Here is a 21936-nt window from a genome sequence, read left to right on the forward strand (position 1 = left end):
GTCTTTGCCTCCCTCGTCCTGCATCATGCTGTGCCCAGTCGCCGTCCTTTGCCTCTTGTCCACCTTCTTGTGCACGTTGGTGCTGTGCGGCGCTCAGTCAGACTCTGGCACCCCGGTAATCCAGCTACGTCTAGCCGGGGAGAAGAGGAAACACTATGAAGGGCGGGTGGAAGTTCTCTACAATGGAGAGTGGGGGACGGTGTGCGATGATGACTTCTCCATCTACGCTGCCCAAGTGGTGTGCAGAGAGCTTGGCTTCCTGGATGCTGAGTCCTGGTCGCCCTCTGCCAAGTACGGAAGAGGAGAAGGTAATCATACCCCCCCAAACGTTCCCTCACCGTCTTGTCAGTCAGCTGTCTAAAAACTCAGGTGAGGGTTCAAGAGTGTTAATGTAAGCCAGCCAGCCAACCACACACGTTCAGAGGCAGTATATGTCCTCATACAGTTTTATATGTTCCATGGAAATCCTTGAATGAGGCACGCATATCCCCTTGTCTGACTGCTAATACCCCCAGGCACTGGTTTCCCCATTAGAGAGAACTGAGACACACCAATCAGTTCTGAGCATGAGGGGGGAGACTGGAAACACTGGGTGTGTAAACCAGACAGACAGACACACACACGCAGACATAATCTCATCTCCTCTCACTTTGTCGTGTATGAATTCCTTCATCACTGTAAAAACACTGATGAGATTCCCAACTCTGTAAAAGCCATAGCTGCTGGCTGCTGGTGGTAAGTGTCATTCGGTAGCTGGTAATTAACTCTGTGTCCCTTGTTAAAAGCACATGTTTTCCCACTGAGTCGGCCACATCCAGCCAGCCACTTCAAAGGTGAAGTCATTTACTTGGTTGCTTGCTTCTCAAATCAGCACAGTCATTACAGCAATTTCAAGAATCACATTCATGAAGTAATAGACCTCCTAATGCTGCATGTGCGTAATATATAGCAGAGAAGCGGTTAACAAGCAGTTTGATGTATATTGCTGTGCAGACATACAGCTGTTTGCAGTGGCTTAGGTATATACAGATGGGGCCTTTTACGTGTGTCCTACCGGTGTTTCTGAAAGTTTACTAAAAGACACTTTGAATGCCGTCATTTCATTTTGCCTTTCATCACCGGAGAATTTCAAACATTTTGTGGGTAAGGGTTTTTTCCTGGCAAATAGGTGCTTATTTTTTAGGGGAATCATTTTGAAAGGAGAGGATTAGACTGGCCGTATGCATGTGAGTGAGTGGAAACTACTTTTATCTTTGTTTTCTCACTGATGGTGGAGACACATGGCTATAAAAGTGATCAAGAGCATTTTCCTGTTCCCGTCATGATGACTTATGCCCTGGTGAAAGAAACCAACAAATGTTTTCAATTGAAGACATAACTACATAACAATTACGAGGACATCCTTTTTGGATGCAGAGTGTTTTTCCTGCAGGGACGTTCAGATCAGACGCTCAGCTGCCTTTACACAGCTATTATTTGCAATTATGAAAAATAAAAAATGTGTGAAACAATATCTGAAAGGGTTACTCTGCTGAAGGCTCGAAACAGTATTGACTGCAGCTGCACAAAATTCATTTCATTTCATCTTAGGAACGCTGTGCGTTGTCCAGTTTTGTTATGATTTTAAGTGAAGGCTTTGTGGTTGGCTTAAAGGGCCAATAAAAGCTCAATCAGTAAAATTCATGGCTCCCTGTGCAGTGCGCCCCATGCTCTTTTCACTGCCTTGTGAAATTATATTCCCATGAGGCCTGCGAAGTTTTAACACAGTAATTCAGATTTACACAACTGGCAATGCTGAATGTTTGTTTAGAGAAAGGTGTTCTGAGGTGGCTCTCACTTGAAACACTGCTGCATTTCAGCTCCAGAGGACTTGGCTCTTATCATGGAAATGTTCCAGAAGTCATCTTCCCCCTGCCAGGAGGCAGCTACGTGACCATAGAGCATGCAGTCACTTTCTTGGTATGATCAGGATGTTCCTCAGCTAACGTGTTGAGACTGTCAGAGTGATGAGCAGCCCGCTGGTGGTTTCCATGGCCACAGTTATGTGGTTTCCCTCACGGTTGACTCAGAACAGCCAGCTGTACAGCAAATGATCTGCTTCAGCCGTGACAACATTTAATTGGCAGGCTTTGGCTGAGAGAATGCGTCAGGTTATGTTGGAGGCCAAACACACCTCCACGTGAGTAGGTTTACTGTCTGCGTGACTCGATTTCATTGGAAATGCTGAAAAAGATGTGCAAAGGGTGTGGTATGAATACTCTTGCATTTATAATTTCTCACCAATGACTCCCTTATTAAGAAAGTTACTGGGAACTGAGGCTTATGGCCCCATGCAGCTCAGTGGGAAGAGAAAGAGTGCAAGTAGGGTTTGATTTGTGAGAGGAAGGGCAGCAGAGGTCCTGAGAGTAGCAGTGCAATGTTATAGTCTACATACAACAATGCTCCAGGGCTGCAACTAATAATTATTTTCATTATTGATTCATCTGTTGATTATTTTCTTAAATAACTGACGGATTGTTTGGTTTATAAAATGTTTATAAAAGATTAAAGATTAATCGATAATCTAAATGTAGATCCGCTAATGGGTTAAGCTACAATTTCCAACAGAAAAATACAAGTCATATGGAAAAAGGCACATTTCTGTACAGGCACTATGTAGCCAAGTAAAACCAGCATCTTCATCAGCTTCATCGGCTCAAAACTAAACTAAGCATTGGGTCTGCTGCAAGAAACTCCTTATCTGCACCACAACATATGTCCATTTGCCTCCATCTCTGTCTCTCTCGTTCCAGGCCATATCTGGTTAGACAATGTGCACTGCGGCGGCGGAGAGAAGAGCCTGGCTCAGTGTCAGTCCAATGGCTTCGGAGTGTCTGACTGCAAACACTCCGAAGATGTCGGAGTGGTGTGCAACCAGAAACGCATTCCAGGCTTCAAGTTCATCCGGAACCAGGCCAACATCGAGGACGTAGGTTCCCGTAGAACAACACACTCACCATTAAACCTGGATGCGTACACCATACTTACACTAAGTAGATTTGTACCTATACGCATATATAAACACCGGGGTGGGATCACCTCATCACATTATTAATAACAGTCAAGTAGCATTTGCACACGATTCAAGTACTCACACATAACTTGAACAGATGTTCAGCACAATAAAAAAAAAAGAGCATCGGCTTAGGATGAAAGGAAAACTTTAATATAGTGTATTCCAAGTAGCTGCAAGTGAATGTTTTCTTCATATTCGTCCAACTTTCCAGACTGATCCAGACAGATCAATGGATTGAATGCAGTATCTGTCTGTCTGTCTGTCTGTCTGTCTGTCTGTCTGTCTGTCTGTCTGTCTGTCTGTCTGTCTGTCTGTCTGTCTGCTGTCTGTCTGTCTGTCTGTCTGTCTGTCTGTCTGTCTGTCTGTCTGTCTGTCTGTCTGTCTGCTGTCTGTCTGTCTGTCTGCTGTCACTGTTTGTTGATAAAGTCCTTCGTAGATTCTCGCTATCTAGTTTCAATGGTTTACTCCATCAGTTGCACCATTAAAACTTTAGCCGGTTGAGACTTTAGAAATGTGTAAATAGATTGTTAGAAAATATTTGTGGAACTGTCTGATCAAAAGCAAACAACCATGAAAACAGGAAGTTGCTTCAGCACCACAAGCTCTAACTTAGCTGGCAAAACATAGCATTTCAGGAGGCCACATGATAATGTAAACTTAAGAACTCATCCTTTGTAAATGTAGGTGTCACTTGTTTTATTTATTTGACAAACTATATGTATATATACATACACGAAGAAATATGTGTGTTTGTAGTGTAAGAATGAGTGTGGAAAAATGCTAACCTAACCAACGGTATTTGGTCGTTTAGTACAGCCCAAATGTTTGATTGTACGAGATATATTGTGTTGATTCGGTGACATCTAATTTAAATGTTGTCGTCATTATTGAACAGCATTTTAACCAGGTGTCAGGTCAGATGTGTTGACCATATCCCTCTTGGTTGACGTATTAGCAAGCTAACGTTAGTTTAGCAGTTCAACTAGCTTGCTAGCTACACAACAGTTACGCCTGGAAGTTTGTCTCTCCTAACAGTCCATCTCCATGTACTAGTACGTCTTCAACATGTTTTTATTTAGTGATGCACAAATCTCCTCTAAGTAAACACTTCTGTTATAACAAGGCAAATTCAAAGAACCTGCAAACAGCTGTTAAACCTGGCTCCAGTATTTTGTACTCTGTATTATTAAAAGGATACAACTAGTAATCAAAATAATGGCCTAATGGATAGTAAATCATGCTGTCTGGAAAAAATGAGACAGCAATTCTTCCTTGTAGGTAGTCACATCTGCCATGACATGAAGCCAGCGAAACAATCCACAAGTCAGCGTATAATGTTGAGCTGTCCACTCCACCACTTGCACTGATGACTTTGCCGGACTTCTATTAGTCTATCGCTGCCCACACGGACCCCCACTCTGTAGCCCGGGAGATTTGGGAGATGACTCAGTGAGGAGGAGGAGGAGGACCATCCTGTTTGGCTGCAGAGAACGGCTGTGTACCGGCTGAAAGCCAGCGTGGGTTTGTGGACGTGACAGACGGGAGACAGGCAGGGAGAGAAGCTTGTTAGAGGAAAAAAGTTATTATAAGACACAGAGGGTTTCCCTGTTAAAGCCAGACTGGTAGAGATGAAACAACAGTTCTTTGGCAGCTCAGAAGACAGTGGAGGCCTTAACTCTTTCATACCAGAGCATTTTGTTTCTTCATATTAGAAGTCGGGTGGGAGGTTGGGCTGTGTTATCAGACTCTCTGCAGCCAGAACAGTGCGAGTGTTTTTTGCTGGATTCAGTTAAGACAACACGCCTGAGGGGGAGCATCTGAAATCCCTGTGTATCCTTCTCATGCCTAGTTGAGTCATGGGAATGGAGGAATAAACGACTGGAGAAATCTTTAATCATGGACTACTGAACCCTTTTCAAAACGGTCTTATTTTGACTGCTTGTGTATGAGCAGCACCCTCTTGTTCCATATTCGTCTTGTGTATTTAGGGTCTCCGGGGTGTTACTGCAGTTCAGTCCCCCACCCTGTAAATACTTCCTTGGTCTGGCAGTAGCCTTTTAAGTGGAATGGGAAAAGGTGTAGCTACACCTCTTTAACCATGTTTGGGCTGACGTCAGCAATGGGCAGCACTGTTCCTTCAAGCTGTTTATTCACGGCATGAATTGACATTCTGTGCTCAATCTGGAAAGTTAACACCCTAACTGTGTGCTTACTACAGTCCAAGTAGAGGTCAACACTAAAAGGGTGGTGCAATTGGTATTTGTGCTTCTATGTGAATGTTGTCCAGCCTTCCAGATGATAAATCTTGTTTCCCAGTGCGTTGTCCGAACTTTAGGCTCTCAGCATGTAATGTCAGTGTCAGCGATTTGTCTGTTCGTGTTGATAAGATTTAAGTGAACGTTCTGAATGTGAGTTACAGAAGCAGCAATTTCTTCTGCTAAGCATTGAGGGGTTTCCCAGTGCTCTATTTCAGGGTGAAGGTCACCAGGTCGCTTCAAACTACAATGACTGTGTCTTATGTGAGGGATACATCGTGAAACTAGGTTGCAGTGTATGGGAATATGTGAAGATAAGACCAGAACAGCTCACTGTGGCAAGTTCAGCGTTGACCACAAATAATAGTCCACTGGAGTCAGCCTGTCATTAATGGAAACAGCAGCTCCCACTGGCACGAGTTGCAGTGGAAGATGTGCAACCCTATAGTAAGAGCAGAGCTGATGTTAGAGCATTAGCATTTAGAAAATATCAAGCTCATATATTTTGCTGAAAACTGATCTCAGATTCTTTCTCAGACAGTCCAAGCTCTCGTCAGGACATTTGTTTTAACCTCTGAGCTGCTGCTTTGTCTCAGTAATGCGGGTCAGAAGTGTCTGCTACTGATCTGTCCTCCGAGGACGAAAGCCAGGCCTCTTACCTTTGTCAGCTGTTGTTGGCTAGTTATGCAGCACTCCTAGCACAACAAAACAACATACATTCCCGAGTGACTGAATCATGAATACTGTTAACTATTTTAACATGTGACATCTAATGTCCCTGCACATTGCAACAACCTTCCTTAAAATCTTTTGTCTGTCGAACCAGCTGTAGTTGCTTTGTTTATTTGCCATATGTTTGTTTGTGGCTGAGGGAGGAGATTATGACAGTCGGTCAGTGTCAGCAGAACCAAACACTTCAGTGGCAGGAAACAGTGTTTATCATCTGTTAGTAGGGCCATGTTCATGTGTTGTTCACGTGCGAATCGTATGCTGCACGTGTCATCAGTGTCCGCAGGATCACGGCTAAGTACATCTCTTTCTCAAATTTCCATCTGTATATGTTTTCCTCATAGGGATGAGAAAAAAAATGAGCACCAAAAGCAGCTGCAGTTGCACACCACGCCGCTTTGTGTGTTCAGTCCGACCAAACACTCACGTCTAGAATCAACACAAAGACTGCAGAATAATGACAGAATGCGGCCGTTAAAAGCCTTTTGATTCTCAGCGCATGTAAACAGGGCAAAGGTTGCACGTCTCCATCAGGCGTGACGGTGTCTGCTTGCAGGAATTTCAGTTCCGCACACGCTGCTGTACTACAAAAGGAAACCCGAGCCAAAGTTGGCTTGGCCTCCGACATGATGTATGCAGGAGGCTTGGGAGGAGGAGAGGGATCGAAGGGAGAAAAGGTTGATGCGTGTCAGGAGGCTGAAGCCAGTTTCTGTCCTGTGCATAGAGCAGCAGGCAGATGCACCACATGTTCAACAGCTGGATCCCACTGTGGCCTCAGCTCTCCTCTGGGCTGCAGAGTGCCCGAAAGTCTAGACTTCATTATTCATAGCTGCACTTTATGATCACCTTTCACATGTTGTACTCACTTATTGAATGTGTGGTGCACATACGCATGAATGCTTAAGTTTCAGATTTTACACAATTAAAGCTTTTTAAATGTAAGATAATGCCCGAGGCACTTGGAAACGATGCCCCAGTCCACAGTTTGCAGTACAGTCATGTTTCAGCATGTCAGCACAAACCTTTTAAACTTAAAGTAGTAAAATAGTTTGACTTTATTGAACTGAAGTTATTTGCTTCTTTGCTGAGAGTTTTATAAGATATGGTTGATACCTGTCTCGTGTCCGACCATAACATATGAAGCTAAACTTAGGAGACTGTCAGCTTATCTGAAGGAACTGAAATGGGCAAACAGCTAGCCTAACACCTTAAGTCCATTATTGCCACATTATATCTTGCATGTTAAATCAGTACAAATGCTGAAGTGCAGTGCGCTGTGTTGTTCTTGTTTTATGGGGGTTATGTGCTGGGCTGTTCTTTGGATGGGAGAGGCGAAGTGTGTTCATACAGGACATTTTCTAGCATGTAACCCTGTGTGAAACTACAAATTGTTGTTTCTGAACTTGTACAAATTAAACAAACAAGATACATCATACTGATTAGTGAGCTTTGATGTGCTGGATGCGCAGGCTTTTCTCCCTCTTCCACTCTTTATGTTAAAATGGGCCATCTCCTGGCTGTACTTCCTATTTAAAGGACAAACACAGACACAGTGCTGTCGATTGTTTCATCTAACTACCAGCAAGAAAACAAATAATAACTTTCCAAATTGTCCAACTATTAATGTAACTATGTGAAGCAATGTGAATGTGGGCAGTGAGGGCTCACAGGGAGTCATTGGCGAGTCATTGGGTTTGGTTTATAAATGCTGAGCTGTGGTTTATACCGAGATCAATTTCTGAATGTGATCTAAATTGCTCTCTAACATGAGCAACACTGCAGTAAATATTTATTTTGATAACTGTACACTAATGTTTAATATGTGTAGCACGGCCAGTTAACCATTTGTCAATATTTGAGTTATGAAATTTAAAAAATTTAACACTGAATCTAATCTCCAGTTTGAGATTAGGTTTGTGTCTGTGGACATGTATTACTCAAGTTGTGGGGACGTAAATCTGTTTACACGGCCACTTTGTGGGGACTCACCTTCCTTATGGGGACAAAACAGAGTCCTTTTAGTGTGAATCAGTAAATGTCAGGGTGAAGACTTGGGGTAAGGTCAGGGTAAAATGAGGTTTAGTTTAAGGTTACATTTAGTATTAGACAAGTAGTGAATATGGTTGTGGATAGAGTAAGTCTGCAGGAAATGACTGTAAGTCTATGTTATGTCGTGTGTGTGTGTGTGTGTGTGTGTGTGTGTGTGTGTGTGTGTGTGTGTGTGTGTGTGTGTGTGTGTGTGTAGTCTACCTATAGCAATGATTTTCTTTTTCGTTGCCATGATGGCAGCAGTTCACTCACTGATAGATATTCCAGATGCAAAGCACACGGCTACTCACACACACACACTCACACACTCACACACACACTTCCTCAATCAAGTCAGTGAGGACTGGGGGCCGGCAGGGCAGAAAGTGGGGTGGGGCAGATGTGAAAGTCATTTCAAAGAGTCTTGTTGTTCTCCTGCTTTTCATCTAAACTGTGGCGTGATTATCATTCATACTTGCCATGTTTTGTAAGGTGGGGCGGGGGCACGTGGGTGGGCGGATGTCTGGCAGCACGTGCAGCTAAACGTGCGGCGGGGCTGGAGGGCTGAATAAATCGGAAGAAATGCACAGTAGTGGAAGCATTAGTCAGACACTGGCTAGACCAAAGTCTCATGTTCACACATCTCACCGAGGGGGACCCAGTCAGAAAAACAAGTCTGCTGTCCAGTGGGAAAGAGTTCAGTAATGGTCCAAGCTCACTTCAAAGAGCAGTAATGAACTGAGCTATATGAGGAATGTTATTTTATTTTTGGAACGCAGCACTTACAAACAAGACCGAGAACATGTGACTTTATTTGAGAAGTATTTGGATAAATCGGCTGCTTCATATTTACCGCGCAGATGTGAGAGTGATGTCAAACTTCTCATCTTCTATACTTCCTGCTACTGTTAAGTCCAGATTTTCAAATTGATGCTATGAATTTTTCACAGCTTTTTAGTCATAGAAGGTGGAAAAAATTATCATCATGGCTCCAGGTGCTTTGTGCTGTTTCCTTCGAAAAAATGAGCAATTTGTAGATTTGGACCTGGGCCAGGCAGGATTATGCTGAGTTTATGTCTGGTGGTCTGGGTTTTTAGCGGGAAATGCCTGGACTGATCCAAGCTGTGGCTATCTGTCCTCCTCTTCACTCTCACACATTCAGACGGCCAGTTTCCTCCATCTGTGCCAAATACAACACCAGTCAGACCATCTCAATGCTGCATTTCATACCCACCTCGTACCCCCTGTCCTGTCTGGTATTTTCACACCTGGCTTCACTTTGATTACTCACGTTTTCTGTTTGACTTCTGTATCCGATGTGCTTCTGTTTAGCCATCACGAGTATGGTTTTCACATTTGTCTTCTTTGTTTCTTTTTGTTGTTATGTGTTTTTAACGAGCTTCCCATTTTTTATGGCGCAATAAGCAATCATCATTCTTTATATCGGAGCAAAATATGCCAAAGCATTAAGATGGCTTTTAGATTGAGAACAGCAGATCCCTGATCACGATCATGTCTCCTCACCTTCCCCTCCTGCCAGGCTCCGACGGAAAACACTCTGTCATGCTATGGCCAGCAAGAATCTCTGCATGAAAGAGTGGTTTTTACCCGCTCTAACCACTGCGGTCAGTGGGAGGACTGGGGTCAATGTAGAAACAGTCTGACTTAGTCGTGGCTCCTCCTGCATTTCAGTCTTTAGTGTTCAGAGGCCTTGAAGCCTTGAGCATTCCCTCAGGCTGACGCCATCACAGGAAACCACCCTGTGGGCAAACGTTTAATATTTCTGGGAAACATGCCTGGATGTTGGGGTTTTTTTTTGCACAGTTAAAGAATCTGGCTGTTATGAAATTACTAAGATCAGCATTTGCATACCACAGAGCAGCTCAGAGTTCGGACTCTTTCTGGCACCCGCAGTGCAACCTCAGACCCAGCCAGGAACAAATGGCAGAGCTTGCCCCAAGAAGGGGAATGAACAATGGGTTATTAGGTAGCTGTTTTCCCATAAAGCCCTTGAGGTCGAAGGTCGCCATTCCTTCTTAATTTAGAGGTCTTCAGGACACATGATACAAGCTGTGGTTGGTGACCCCCACTTTGACCAACTGGCTTTACAGCTCTTTACAGAGGACCACCCGCAGACACTCTCACCCTGAAGTCACAGCGGCCTCTGTCTTTAAAAGCTTGATTTATTCTTAAAGTTTCATGCACAGTGTTTTTATTTTTTGACTTCTCCCATCATGCTCTCATTTTCTGATCTAAGAAATACAAGATGTGAGGTGAGGAGTCTTTGAAGAGACATTCCTCCTCGATGTCTTCTAGACTTCCCTGTAGGGGAAAGACTAGTGTTTTCCACAGGTTCGCTTCAGCTTGAGAATAATGATGTATTTCACTTCATACCTGACCGTCCAGTAACATCTCATCACGTCCATAACACGAGTGAATTACTATTTATTCCCTTCAGGTTTTTTCTGTGGAAACCAAAACAGTGTTAGCTGGTTTTGACAAATCTGTGCTGCCATATTTGATGTATGTTGTCCACCAGCTCCCTACGGGCCCTTACAGTTCAGCTCCAAACTCTGCAGACGCAACAGAGATGGAGGAAAAATTCCACACATTCATCCAACCTCCTAAGGCCTCTGAGCACACTTAACAAGTTTAAACAAAGATGTCAGCTACAGATTTTTCAACTTGACTTGTATTTTCAAGCATATGTGCAGTCCCTAAAAGGCCACAGTGGGATTTCTTTTTTTTTTTCTCCTTTTGTATCCCCTCACACTAACACAAACTTCCTGTATGACTCACAGGCTGTACTGTATTTACAGTAAATCACTGGAACAGTACGTGTGAGGTCAGAGTACAAACTGACTCCATCCTCAAAATAACATTCTTTCAGGCACCTCTCAGTTAGTTTGCGATTATGTTCACTTCATTACAGCAACGACTCTGTGTGAGTGTAGTTTTTGGGCACTTAAAGGTAGAATTTATTGAGTTTAATGTAAAGTAGTCCTGCTCGCCAGTCTTTTTCAGTTTTACACCTTTTTAAACCAGCTAATCTCTTTTTGCCCTGATTATAATAAGCATGGCAGAAAAGATTAGAGAGGTATTATGTAGCTGTGATTAGGTCTTTGGTCAGTGTTTGACTGACATTTGACCTTCTTACTGACAATAAACGTAGTTCTGAAAAAAAGAGAATATTTTGTTGAATGAAACTATAGATTGTCCTTTCAGAGGTCAGACTTTCTGTCCATTACCTGTAAGATGGAATGCAGTGATGAAACACTTCCTGTGTTGTGTTTGTCAGGGTGTCCCGGTGCAGGTGGAGGATGTGAGGATCAGGGCCACTTACTCTCACAGGAAGAGGATTCCCATCACCGATGGCTTTTTGGAGGTTAAAGACGGAGGCAAGTGGAGACAGATCTGTAACGAGGATTGGACAGAGAAAAACACCAGGGTCATCTGTGGCATGTACGGCTTCCCCGGGGAGAAACGCGTGAATACCCGACCCTACAGGTGAGTTATAAGGTGTAATGACAGGCCTCCTGTGAGCTGGACATTGCTTTTAGTTCATTACAGTTTAGTTTATGGACATGTAGCATATACTGAATCATTCTAAATTACCACCTGTGTTAAAAAACATGTTATCAGTTGAGTTCACCACACATTCCTGTATGATCCGAACACTTTTTATATTCAAAATATTGAATTTCCTGTAAAGTACCGTCGCACATTTTTTTTAACTGTTGATTTTCTGTCATTCAGGAATGTTGTGCCATATGAACCTGATGTCAGGAAAAGTTACATAACCACATTTGTTTACACTGATCATCACATCCATTTTGCACACTGACCTTAAACAGACTTGAGCCTGTAGATTCTTGACAGACACTGCCCGAGGAAGTTTTAGAGGATGAAGGATGGGCCTTGCTGGGAAACAACTGAGTGCAACATGGCGTGAAACAGTGGCTCTTTTGGCTGCATGTAATTGTTTCCCTCTGAGCACAAGTGTTAACATTCAGCCCTTCTTAAAAGTCACTGTCAATATGTAGCCTAACACAAAGCCAGCTATTTCCAAGAACACTTTGTGTCTGAGATTTTTTATCGGCTAAGAAAAGAACTGAAGTTCAAAACAGAACAGATGCTTGCTGCACATGGGTGAACAACCACATGAGCAAATCTCCTGATCTGGTAACAGCATGAAAGATAACATCATGTTTCTCTCTTAAACAGCTCAGCCTGAGGTAGAAATCCACAAATCAGATGTTTTTTTTTTCTAGAAATAAATGTGGCGACCTGCCCTCCAAGAAGAACATATCTTGTTTGATTTGGTCTTCAGTGCAGACAAATGGGCCTAATTAGCCAAATCTATTCATTATGCTCATCCAGTCAGTGTTGGTCTCCACAGTCATCCGAAAGGCTTCCCAGAACCACAGTCCAGCCACAGTCAAATCAAGACCAGAGAGACATCACAGATACATTTCTTTGCAAACGCTGTGAGTCAACAGGGTGATCATGTATAATGTGGCCAGGGTTGCACCTGGACCTTAACAGTGTCTTAATGTGCTACAATTAAGGACCTTTGGTTAGAAGTGTTTCTATTTTTATAGCTCTGATGATCTCATCTCATTATACATGCAGATCTTACACGTGGATGCATTTTAACTTAGGGGAGCATCAAACCAGCAAAGAACACTTTGTTTTTTAGTTTATTGCTGAAGATCACAAAGCTTGTGTGGTTTTACAGCGGGCGATGCTGCCACGGTCTCACGCGCTTCCCTGCTTTACGGAGGTCAAAGGTCGCATTCAGTCCATCTTTTATCTGGAGCACAAAGGACAGATCTATTCACCAAACGTTTCTACGACAGTCCAACAGAATTAAAAGCTCAATCAAATGTGGCATCTCTTCAGTTTCGCAGAGCACAAACTGTTCTCGTGTTCAGACGGACTCTGAGCTATATTCTGTTTACAGCATCTGGACGAGCTGTCAGAACTGAAGGGCCGTAAATGTTGCTCATGCTGGTTTCATTACATGGTCTGCTTCTTCCAAGACCCGGACCTGCTTTGAGGTGCTCTGCTGTTGGGTTCCTCAGTGACCCTTAGTTGATGGCTCCATTCAAGTATGGGGGTCATGAGAATGTTGAGGTATTCTCACAACAATGCCCCCATTGTGCTCCCCAGCATAGGATGGCTGCTGCTGCATTCCTCACCCTAAATAACTCAAATTCCCACTTCCCATAAAACAGCTCCTGAATATTTTAGTGAAGTGTGAGAAAGAATGGTAAAACATTTTCCAAACCAAGATTTTTGTTTTTAATTGTAGTAAGCATTGTTAGGTTAACCAGTCGCTCGCAGACTGTTTTGGAAGCTCTTCTTTGCTGTTGCGCGATGTGCTCATGGAAATCGTGAATCTCAAGAGTGCAGTGCAGCTCAGCGGGTCATGATTAAGTGCTCGATGTCAGAGCCTCTCACCAGCACCTGAACGCACCAGGTGCTGGAACAGGTTTATGCAACAGCACAGCACTATGCACCGATGACATAACATAAAATAACAAGAAAGACTGAGTGCATAGCACCGTGATGGATTCCATTTATGAAGCGAGTCTCGAGTTTGCAGGTTTTGGCATGAGCTGATACCCATGAGAACCTGGAAGGCTGGAAGAATGCTGACATTCCTCATTCATTTATCTAAAAATTATGACATGCTTTCTAAGATCTTTGCAGTGATGTAAACTGACACAAATGAAGAGAAAAATCATGCAGTATCATTTGTAAGAGCCTGTTTTGTTGTACTGTTCCTTCTCAGATTGCTGGCCAAGCGTCGTAAGAAGAACTACTGGGGTTTCTCTGTCAACTGCACCGGCAACGAGGCCGACCTGTCCGAATGTAAGCTGGGCCGAGAGATCGAGCTGAAGGGCAACCACACCTGTGAGCACGGCATGCCTGTCGTGGTCAGCTGTGTGCCTGGACGCACCTTCGCTCCCAGCGTCAGCGCCGGCTACAGGAAGGCCTACAGGGTGGAGGTAGGTCAGAATGTGCACACTTGGCTGCTCAGCGGTGAGCTCCGTCACTCCACAGCTGTGTTTCAAACTCAGCTCTCGCCCGTTCTGTGTGGAGTCTGCACGTTTTTTCAGCGTGGACAACAGGGATCCTCAGCTGTTTACGTGCAGCGCCACAGAGTTATTGGCTATTTAAACTAGGCTCAGTAAATGTACAGGAATATTTCTCGATGGCGTTTGTGAAAGGACAGACAACTCCCTTACTTATAACAAGAGTGCAGACTGCAATAATGAGACAAAAGGAGAACTATACATAGCATGGAGTGGATAGAATCGATGAATCACTGGGTGAATACAAAGGAGGGCAGTTAAGGTCAATATCTGCATTGGGTGTAGGTGATTCTGTCCGAACAGTTGTGCATTCTGTAATCCCATCTGGAGTCTTCTCTTGTGGGAGAACATCTATAAAGTGGAAAGCATCAACAGACTTCTTGACACTTCAGCAAGTGGTCTTTGTTGCCATATGGCTGATATGGGTTTCACACACTGCAGATGTTTCTGACATTTCCTGAAAAACTTCTTAAAGATTACTTCTGAAATTAGACTCCTCAATTCATTCATTCTTCAAACGGAAAAACCTGCATGTGATTATATTATGTGCAAATCTGAATGCCCAATTCAAAATCTGTTTGCTGTTGGTGCGTTATTATTACATTATAAGGACCACAAATATTTGTAATGTAAGTACAGGGTTTAGTAATCACATGATACACTATCCTATAATCAATTCCTGATATATTCCTCAGTCCAGCGCTGGATTACAACATTTCCTGCTTATTAATCAATTGGCTCTAGAGCCAAGCATCTGGAAACATTTGAATGGATGAACACTAAACATCTGTCAGGTATATGATTAAATGATCTGTATTCCTGCTTGTTGGTCATTGTTTATTGATTACCAAGGTCACATCAAGGTGCAATTGTAATTCAATATATACCAAATAAAGTAATGAAAGTTGCAAGTCAGTAGTGTTTTTTTCCTTCAGCTTGTTGTATTTTCATCTCTAATGCTGTTATATTGAGGATGTGACTGGTTAAGAATACTGTACATGTTTTACTACAAATGATTTTTGTAAATTTTATTTGTAATTTATAATTTGCAAAAGTGTTACGTGTAACATTTTCACTGATTTTAGTTTCTGATGGACTGTTTCCATAGCAACCCTTGGTGCGTCTGAGAGGCGGAGCAATGATTGGCGAGGGGCGAGTGGAGGTGTTGAAGAATGGGGAGTGGGGAACAGTGTGTGACGACAACTGGAACATTCGAGCAGCCACCGTGGTGTGTCGAGAGCTTGGGTTCGGGAGCGCCAAAGAGGCTTTGACAGGCGCCCGGCTGGGACAAGGTACGACTTACAGATCAGTCACTCTGTAACGTGGTGCTACTGTGTACCGTGATACACAATAATGATTAAAAACTCAAAGTAAAACTGATTTAAACTTGAGGAGTTTCACAAATCATCATTTAAAGGCACATGTATTTACTGTTGATAATAATTTAAAAAGTTCAGTAATTTGGTGAAAATCCTTGAAATTACACCTTCTTCCTCATTTAAAATTGCAAAATCAATGACTATGTGATGATTTTATTTCCAAAGTTTAACTGCTGGACACAAGATGTCCCCTGCCTCTCTGAAAAGTCCACTCTCAGTGTACGGTCACTGGACGCTTCAGGTTTTCCCCACCACACATTTGTATGAGTTGAATATCAGACCAGGATCGGTTTCCAAACTGTTTGTGATGTCATAAATCGTGCTCCTAGGCCCGCCTCTTTAAACTGGATTTTAAAAACATTAGAACATCGAAAACTCTCCCTCACAAATTCAAATAAATGCATTGAATTGTTCACATTTTTAAAGAAACCCACAAAAGTGGATTTAGTTTAAAGTTACGGTCACTCTTCAGAAGAGCTCCCTACTAGGGATGGCGAATGATAATTAAAACTAAGGTTTCGCCCACATGCTCAGGGATCGTCCTGAGAAGGCGTTGAGCTCATCTGTTCAGGTTTTTACCTGTGATGACATTTCACATTTCACTCACTCAAACAAAGCCAAGCACAAGTAGTTCCCAGCTGTGAAAACAAAAGGTGTGGACTGAAACTGAGACCCCCACCGCCACCTTATCTTTGGCGTCTGTATCCCCACCTGTTTTTGTCTCACTTCAATCAGTCTAGACCTTCAGTCAGCATATAAAAGCTCTGGGGAATGTATGGAGTCACACATTAATGTTTATACCTTGACCGAGAACCTGATTATGTGAAATGCAATACACTGCAGCGTTATAAGAATCACATGTGCACTGGACCAGTTGTTCCCTCCTCTGCCTTATTCTCCCAGCAAAACACAGGAGCGCACAAAATGTTCCAGGAAAGAAAACAGCCTTTATGGCTTTCAGAGGAGGAATTCTTTGTCGGAGAGTGCGCAAAGGTTATTCCAGGGATTTCTTTATGAGCTGACCACTGGATCCAAACATGGTGCCACACACAGACCGGAGATGTGAAATAGTTGATTGTGTTTGTTTTCAGAAGTCACTGAAGTGGACAAAACAAGGCGGCCAATGAAACTGAAGTAGTGATTCCCAGACTTGTGTGTGAGAGGAGGAATACTATGCGTTTCTGTGAATGTACTTTTTCTATCCGTCTTTCATTTTCAGCTGGTAAACTGATGGTAAGAGTTGTGTTTGACACGTTGCACTTTTTGTGTGTCAAGCATTTGATAAGATGTTTTATTATTTAATACATTACAATCATCTGTCAGCCTCGCATATTGAAGGTGTGATTGGCAGCACTGCCTTCTTGCTGTTGTGACTTTATTTTCCTTGTCTGGCTGCCCGTCCGTCTCGGTCTCTGGCTGTAGTTTCAGAGCTCACATCACTGGAGACATTCCTGCTCAGTCACATGGGAGCAAAACCAGCATGGAGCGAGTACTCACACATGTTATTGTGGAAACTCTGCTACACTGAAATGATTTTTTTTTTTCACTTGAGAAAAAAAGATGCAGAGAGATAATTAGTTTTTTTTTTCTTACAGGCCTCCAGTGCCTCATTTTCATTTGACATAGCTGACTGCTTGTTTCCTTTGCGCTGTAATTCCAGGGAACAGGAAATCTGACATCTGTCTTAAGATGGACTTGTTGTTCTTGTTGTTCTAACAAGACACAAGCAAGCGAGGCTGCTGCTGTTTTGCTCAGGAATACTCAGCAATAGTGGGCAGTGCACCAAAAACATTGTGAAACCCAAAGATCAGCTTTCCTCTTTCCAGTAATGGAAATAGAAGACAGTTCTTCCAGGATTAGTTTCTTTAATTCACATGATCTTAATGCTCCACCTGTTTGTCCAATTTTTACTCACAGTGAGTTCAACAGAATGAACTTTTTACTGATGAACAAATATGGAGTCATGGGATGATAATCAGTAAATCAAGGCAAATTTGCAGAATTTGAAATCAAATATCACACACGGTGTGTGCAATAAATGAATTCCACATTATTTTTGTGCGTAATGTGTTTCCCTGTAGGGATCGGGCCGGTCCACATGAACGAGGTGCATTGCTCTGGGTTTGAAAAGTCACTGACTGAGTGCTCCTTCAACCGTGATGCTCTGGGCTGCAGCCACGAGGAAGACGCAGCCGTCAGGTGTAACGTTCCCGCCATGGGCTTCAACAGTAGAGTGAGTACCTCTTTCCACAGTGCACCAAAGAACTAAAGACTTGTATAGAACCGGAGGACACACCTGCCTATCTCTGTCCTCAGCTTCGGTTAGGTGGCGGCCGTAATCCCTACGAGGGCCGCGTGGAGGTGCTGGCAGAGAGGAACGGCTCTCTGGTGTGGGGCACAGTGTGCAGCGACAGCTGGGGGACCATGGAGGCCATGGTGGTGTGCAGACAGCTGGGCCTGGGCTTTGCCAGCCACGCCTTCCAGGTGAGGTCCACATCCACTTCCAGCGCATCATTTTTAAGACGAGCTTATCTTTGCTGCACAGGCTTTCAGCATAAAGGAGATGGTTTGGGGTGGGTCAGTGGCCCCCCCAAACTGGACTTTTTCTAATTCATTCCAGTTGATTTAATTACTCGGGTTGGTAACTGGACAGAGTTAAACAGTTAAACTTTCACAGTAATAAACTTACATAGTTATTGATGATAAACAGATGAAATACAGCATTAAACATATTTTGTCTTCTTGGTTTCATTTCCAATTTGAGAGTACAGGAAGGATGTGAACATCACAGCCAAGTCTGACAGGAATGAAACCACTCTGGCAGCACTTTCCATTTTAATGTGTGTGTGTGTGTGTGTGTGTGTGTGTGTGTGTGTGTGTGTGTGTGTGTGTGTGTGTGTGTGTGCGCGCGTGTCAGTGGAGGCCGTTAACTTCTCACTCTAACAAGCCTGAGAACAAGCCTGAGCTTTACTGATCCCAGGGGGCAAAAGAAGGATGTCAGTGTCTTGGAAACATCAATAACACACAGTCGGTGCAGAGAGTGGTCAGCGATGGTAAACCTGTGACACAGATGAGCTTTAACGTGCTCAGCAGGAGTGATGGGGAAAGCTTTCGTTTGCTGTTTGAAGTTTAGTGGAGCTTTTCGACAGAGATCCCGTGGCAAGCCTTGGCAGCGTCACAGTCCTGCTTACGTTTACCTTTGCTTTTTAAAGGGGACCCCAGTGCTCCATCCAAGTCATGAGGTGAGAGGCTGGGCAGTTAAAGACCCCCCTCGTGTTCTTTATATATTTTCCTATTTTAAGGCCATAGGATGTTTGTGGTTTCACGATGATATGAGTCTGGAAAGTATGTGTGAATCATGGGGACGCACGTTGATAACAGCGGGGGGTTTTATGAGGGGAACTGTTGGAGGCTGTTTATCTCACTGCAGTGTGTTTGGGACAATTATGTGCACTGCACTTCTAATGACACGTAAACACGTCCTCATCTGTTTGCGGTCACGGCTCGAGCGCTCGCCCTTCAGTCAAGTACAGCCTAACACTGTGCTGTTCTTAGCCAGTGTGAAATAAAGTGTCTCCTTGCGATTACAAGTAGATATTACACTTGATTCTCAGCCAAGCTAAATAATCAGGTCGAAGTATTATAATGATAAGCCGTAAGCTACCATTACATACAGTAAGAGTTGTCATGCTAACGGTGGGTTCAGGAGTCGTAATGCTCTTTGTTATCGCAGCAGAGCGGAGCCTCAGTCCCTCTAGAGTCTTTACTGTCTGACTTTTAAATACTTCTGCAGGCGAACCCCACCACCCGATGGAACAAATGACACAGAGCTTAAACTATACCGCTGAATGTCTGTCTACCTCACCCCACCAGCAAGCACTCCCACATCCATATCCCTCAGCTCAACTTCTTTCTCATGAATCTTCCACTTCCTTGGAAGATGACGGAAAGTTTGAGGGGTTTTTTTTTTACAGGTCACGTCCTTGTGGTCTCCAAAATGCCGTAATAAGGCTGAGTCAGTGACTGTGAGGACAACAGAGCACCCCTCGCAGTCTGTGTGATGTGTAATAGACTCTTTGATTAGATTTGCCCTGCGGAGAAACTGGGATGACATGTCTGCAAATTAAATACAGGAGGAACATTAAGATAATGTGTCTGCTTCAAACGTTCCCACACAAATTTCCAAAACAGCTTTAGCAACATGATCTCCATCCGTATGATTCCAGCTAACTCAAGCATAAATGGGTGAGCCTGTGCAACAAAGCTGTGCGGTTGAGATTAAGTCAGATTTAAAGGAAAGTACAGTTGAGAACACTTTCTGGCAGGGAGTCAGATCAGAAGACTGTCTGTCGTGTCCGTACGATAAATATGAGGCTACAGCCAACAGCCAGTTAGCATAGCTTTGCACAGAGGGTGGAAACAGGGAAATAGCTGTTGTTTTTTCTATTTCTTTTTTTATTTATTTCCTGTACATTTTCATTTATTCCAGCAGCTCTTTTATGTATTACAGGTCTATCCAAACTGAGAGGCAGCTTGATGGGCTTCAGCTGAGTGATATCTGTGCTTCTTTCATCAGGAAACACACTACTGGCAGGGAGACGCCTCAGCTGATGCGGTTGTGATGAGCGGAGTGAGGTGTTCAGGAACTGAGCTGACCCTGGAGCAGTGCCTACATCACGGGCAACACATTCACTGTCCCAAAGGAGGTGGACGCTTCGCTGCGGGGGTCTCTTGTACTCAGAGTAAGAAACTGTAATATACAAATATAGTGTTGTTCAGAGTTGTCCATGTAGCTGCTTCAGTTTCAGGGACCTGGTATGGTGCATATTGTGTCACACTGTCAGGCCTTACTGGGACACTTTAAGACAACTATGCTGATCTGGGACTTATGACTTTCTGTTGATACATGCTGTTCTTAACCACCACGCCCCCCCCCCCCCCCCCCCAGCGGCCCCAGACCTGGTCCTCAATGCCCAGGCTGTGGAGCAGACCACCTACTTGGAGGACAGACCCATGTACGTGCTGCAGTGTGCCCAGGAGGAGCACTGTTTGTCCAGCAGTGCTGACAAAGCAGACCCCAGCTCCTACCGCCGCCTTCTCCGCTTCTCCTCCCAGATCCACAACAACGGCCAGTCAGACTTCAGGCCGCGGGCAGCTCACCACTCCTGGGTTTGGCACGAGTGTCACAGGTGAGACCTAGAGTTTGTAGCCGCCTGCTGCTTTTATAGCAGTGACTGAAAAATGCAACAGATTGAATACTTTGTGGGAAACTGAATCAAATTATATGGGATGAAGCTTCTTTTTTTTTACATTAAAATAATCACCATCTCAGTGTCCTGAAAATTCCTATATCCCACTGGCGGTGAGGCTTTTGCCCTGTACTTGTGCTATAAATGCTCTTTGATGTGGGCCACGGATACAAGCGTGTTATTTTGGGGTTGCTAAATATACGTATATATATAGGATGTTTGAACATTGTGTTTTTCCTTTCCCAATCCAGACATTACCACAGTATGGAGGTTTTTACCCACTATGATTTGCTGAGTCTTAACGGTACTAAAGTGGCAGAGGGACATAAAGCTAGCTTCTGTCTGGAGGACACTCACTGTGATGAGGGTAAATACAGCTTCCTTCCTTCCCTTTTCATTTTTAGAACATGCTGCGGCTTTGTGTAGAATTACACAACTGAGTTCTGCTAAAACACAGAGGGCAGTATAGACATATTGAAATCTTTAATACCAAATATAATAAGAAACTATGTTGCTGAATGTTACATTTGATGAAAATATCCAGATGAAGCCACATCTGAACGGCTCAAAACCAAAACTCAAACTGCTCTGAATGCTGACAGGTATCCAGAAGAGGTATGAATGTGCAAACTTTGGGGCTCAGGGCATCACAGTCGGCTGCTCAGATACCTACAGACACGACATTGACTGCCAGTGGATCGACATCACGGACTTGAAGCCCGGTGACTACATCTTTCAGGTAGTGTTTGGTCATCTGCTGGTGGAAAAATGGCCTCATCTCCAGCAAGCGCAGACTTATAGACCAAACAGATAGCAAGACTTTCCACGTGACTGCATCTGTTTGTGTTTGGCATTGAGCCTAAGTACACTCTTATTCAGACATAAACAAGCAAGCAGGGGTTACTGAAGGACACAGTACCGTCCGCTAAACAGACTGAACTGGTTGTGAGTCACACTGACATCTCCACTAGAAAATCATCTTTCTGAATGTTGCAGTGAATAAACTCAAACATTTTCTTTCTGAGACAGTCACTCTGTTCAGTCACCCCGCTGCTTCTCACTAAACCTGTATTCTGTCCTTAGTAACATTTCAAAAATGACGTTTAAATGAAAGAGGACGTTGCTTTCAGGCATCTTACA

At 43.6% G+C, this 21936-nt stretch overlaps 1 protein-coding gene across 1 annotated transcript in view; it reads left to right on the forward strand.

Moving 5' to 3' along the window:
• The window catches only part of loxl2a (lysyl oxidase-like 2a), a 24021-nt gene continuing 2085 nt past the window's right edge, over positions 1-21936 (forward strand). The window contains exons 1-11 of the mRNA XM_070959285.1: positions 1-308; positions 2793-2968; positions 11366-11574; positions 13865-14081; positions 15277-15460; positions 17629-17780; positions 17864-18031; positions 20124-20289; positions 20496-20736; positions 21048-21163; positions 21399-21535. Of these exons, the coding sequence (XP_070815386.1) occupies positions 26-308; positions 2793-2968; positions 11366-11574; positions 13865-14081; positions 15277-15460; positions 17629-17780; positions 17864-18031; positions 20124-20289; positions 20496-20736; positions 21048-21163; positions 21399-21535 (2049 nt within the window). The 5' untranslated portion in view covers positions 1-25. The remainder of the gene's footprint in view (positions 309-2792; positions 2969-11365; positions 11575-13864; positions 14082-15276; positions 15461-17628; positions 17781-17863; positions 18032-20123; positions 20290-20495; positions 20737-21047; positions 21164-21398; positions 21536-21936) is intronic.

The sequence above is a fragment of the Chaetodon trifascialis genome, chromosome 3, assembly GCF_039877785.1.
Source record: "Chaetodon trifascialis isolate fChaTrf1 chromosome 3, fChaTrf1.hap1, whole genome shotgun sequence".
Classification (NCBI taxonomy): domain Eukaryota; kingdom Metazoa; phylum Chordata; class Actinopteri; order Chaetodontiformes; family Chaetodontidae; genus Chaetodon; species Chaetodon trifascialis.